We start from the raw sequence: 2,551 nt of genomic DNA, 5'->3' as shown, positions 1-2,551 counted from the left end.
AAAAAAAAAAAAGATAAGGTACAATTTTATTCAGTTAATTATAGTGAGTACTTTGTGTCCCAAAGGAGTTTAATCAGGAAATGACATACAGTAGAAAGTTGGTAGGGGTTTTAAAATTCTGATTGGTTATGAAGTGAAACCTCAGACCCCATTCATTGCTCCTTCCCACAGGAGTCAGGGAAATTCCATTTCAGTGAGAGAGCTCAGTTCAACCCAGTTTATTTAAAACCAAGGTCTGACGATGGAGCCTTCAAGGAAAACTCAACCAGTGAAATTTCCATAGGGCCAAGCCCGTGGTGCACTCGGGAGAGTGCGGCGCTGGGAGTGCAGCAGCGCTCCTGCCGCGGGTTTGGATCCTATATAGGGATGACCGATGCGCTCACAGTGCTCAACGGCTGAGCACAGTGCGCCGGTCTCAAAAAGGACAAAAAAAAAAAAAAAAAGAAATTTCCATAAAGGGCGAGAATTTGGTAGTACTGCAGTTCTGAAATGGGATTTGATGTACAGCCTTTGCCCTTTAAGGAAAATCTGTATGTAAAGCAGGACCACCTCATTCTGCTGGCAAGTTGTGTTCCTCACGGTGTTGTTCCTCCTGTGGGTCCCAGTCATTCCGTAGCCATTGTGGTTTGTATATTTATTATGATAGTTTTCAGGAAAATGGCAGAAAAATACCTTGTTTTAAAAAACAATCAGCATATTATGACATTTTTCCTACAGATGAATCTAAAGAGACTTATGGGTGGGGTTTGCCCCTTTCTCATTTACACAAAGGCAACGTGGGCTAGCGGTGACCCTTTGTGAAACTTCAGAGTTTGCTTTCTAAGTTAAATGAATATAACAGGGCTTTAGGTAATACTGTGGTTTTATTTCTTTAAAAAAAAAAACAAGATTGTAATAATGAATATGCTAATAATATTGATTGGATCATCACATGCTGTACATAGGTGATGGTAGTCAATGCTGTACCCCTAAAATATGTATAATTAATTATGCTTCAATGAAAAAAAAATATATTAAGCTTTTGCTTTGAGCTTATCAGGGCCTGTTACTTGGGTGTGTACTGAAAACTAAACAGGTAACAAAATCAAAACACAACTGGGCTCTTGATTATGAATAACCAGGCAGAATTAGAAGGTGGACCAATTTGGAGCTATCCTTTGTGGAAACCTTTAGAATTGTATTGTCTGAAAAGTTGTCTCCACTTTTAAAGTCCTTTGTTGGTATTAGTGCTTGGTCTTCCACAGCAATGATGAGTTTGTGCCTGTGTGTGTGTATCATTTCTTTTATAGACAGATGCATTCCAGAAGCCCGTTCCGTTGGAACAGCACCCTGACTACGCGGAATATATTTTCCATCCCATGGACCTTTGTACATTAGAAAAGGTTGGCCTTCATCAAAGAACCTCACTGTTGCAGCCCACAGTTGTCAAGATGACTAAGAATCCTCCCACACTACCCATGCCCTATCTCAAGTTAGATTATTTCTCTGCATTTTCCTTGCTTTATTTTTATTTGGAAAGAAGAACTATTGATCCCCTAAACTTCTTTCCTCTGTAACATTGTTCCAAGGATTGCTCAAATCTACTGATAATACTTCTGCAAGTGATTCTAGTTTTTACCTGAAAAAGTCTTAGCTTCTAAGAAGTAGTGATTTGATTTGAGCCTTCCTTCCTCTTCTCTTTCTTATGGAGGTGTTAATGAGAGCAGCAGGAAGGAAGAAGAGAAAATTAAGTGTTTGAGAAACCTCCAGATTAGCAATAAAGATGTGGCTTCTTAGAACTTGACTTATTCTTCTGATTAGGATATTTCTTTAATGCTTGAAGGTGTTTCTAAAAGTTCATGTTAAAATTCCGTGCTGAAAATTAAACTTGTAACACTTCAGATTATGCATGTCATTCTGGTGCTGATTTTCAAACCGTTGTCAGCAAAATATGGGTAGTGAAGAGCATCCAGGAGGAGGAAACATTACTTCATATGGTCTGCACTGATAACCCCCAAATAGTAAATCCAACCTGTTTTGGGAAGTTGCACATACCCTCATAACGTGATGGAAAAAAGAAGGCATTCAAAAAGACAGGGTTGGAATTTTAGCTTCATAAATTAATACCTTTGAAACTTTGGATACTTTCCTTAACATTACCATACCTCACTTTCCCTTTCTGTAAGATGGGGACGATAATAAATATTTCATTGAGTTATTGAGGCTTATGTGAGACCATATGACTAATAATAAATATATTAATATATAAAATGTCTTGTTTATTGGAAGGGATCTGCTTGATAAATGACAGTTGCTATAAGGTGAGAAAATTCAGCTTACCGTGATGAATAAGTGCATTTTTATAGGTCTATAGATCTTAAAAAGTAATAGCATCTTGGGAAATGAGTAAAAGAGCATTAATTAATTTGGCAAATGACTGCTCAGAAAATTGTGTGGGGACGCAGGTGTTATTGACTGTGGCTTATATAGACTCACTGGTGATTATACTCCGTGGCTTTTCTTCCCAGAATGCTAAAAAGAAAATGTATGGCTGCACAGAAGCCTTCCTGGC

General features: G+C 38.0%; 1 protein-coding gene across 1 annotated transcript in view; it reads left to right on the top strand.

Annotated features, from left to right (window-relative positions):
- LOC103590334 (protein kinase C-binding protein 1-like) overlaps positions 1-2,551 on the top strand; it is a 27,947-nt gene that overhangs the window by 23,194 nt on the left and 2,202 nt on the right. Inside the window, exons 5-6 of the mRNA XM_008572550.1 lie at positions 1,290-1,382; positions 2,508-2,549. Coding sequence (XP_008570772.1) covers positions 1,290-1,382; positions 2,508-2,549 — 135 coding nt within the window. The remainder of the gene's footprint in view (positions 1-1,289; positions 1,383-2,507; positions 2,550-2,551) is intronic.

This window comes from Galeopterus variegatus, unplaced genomic scaffold (genome assembly GCF_000696425.1).
Source record: "Galeopterus variegatus unplaced genomic scaffold, G_variegatus-3.0.2 Scaffold805, whole genome shotgun sequence".
Lineage (NCBI taxonomy): Eukaryota > Metazoa > Chordata > Mammalia > Dermoptera > Cynocephalidae > Galeopterus > Galeopterus variegatus.
Note: the sequence above shows the minus strand (reverse complement) of the source record. Positions and strands in the feature narration are given on the sequence as shown.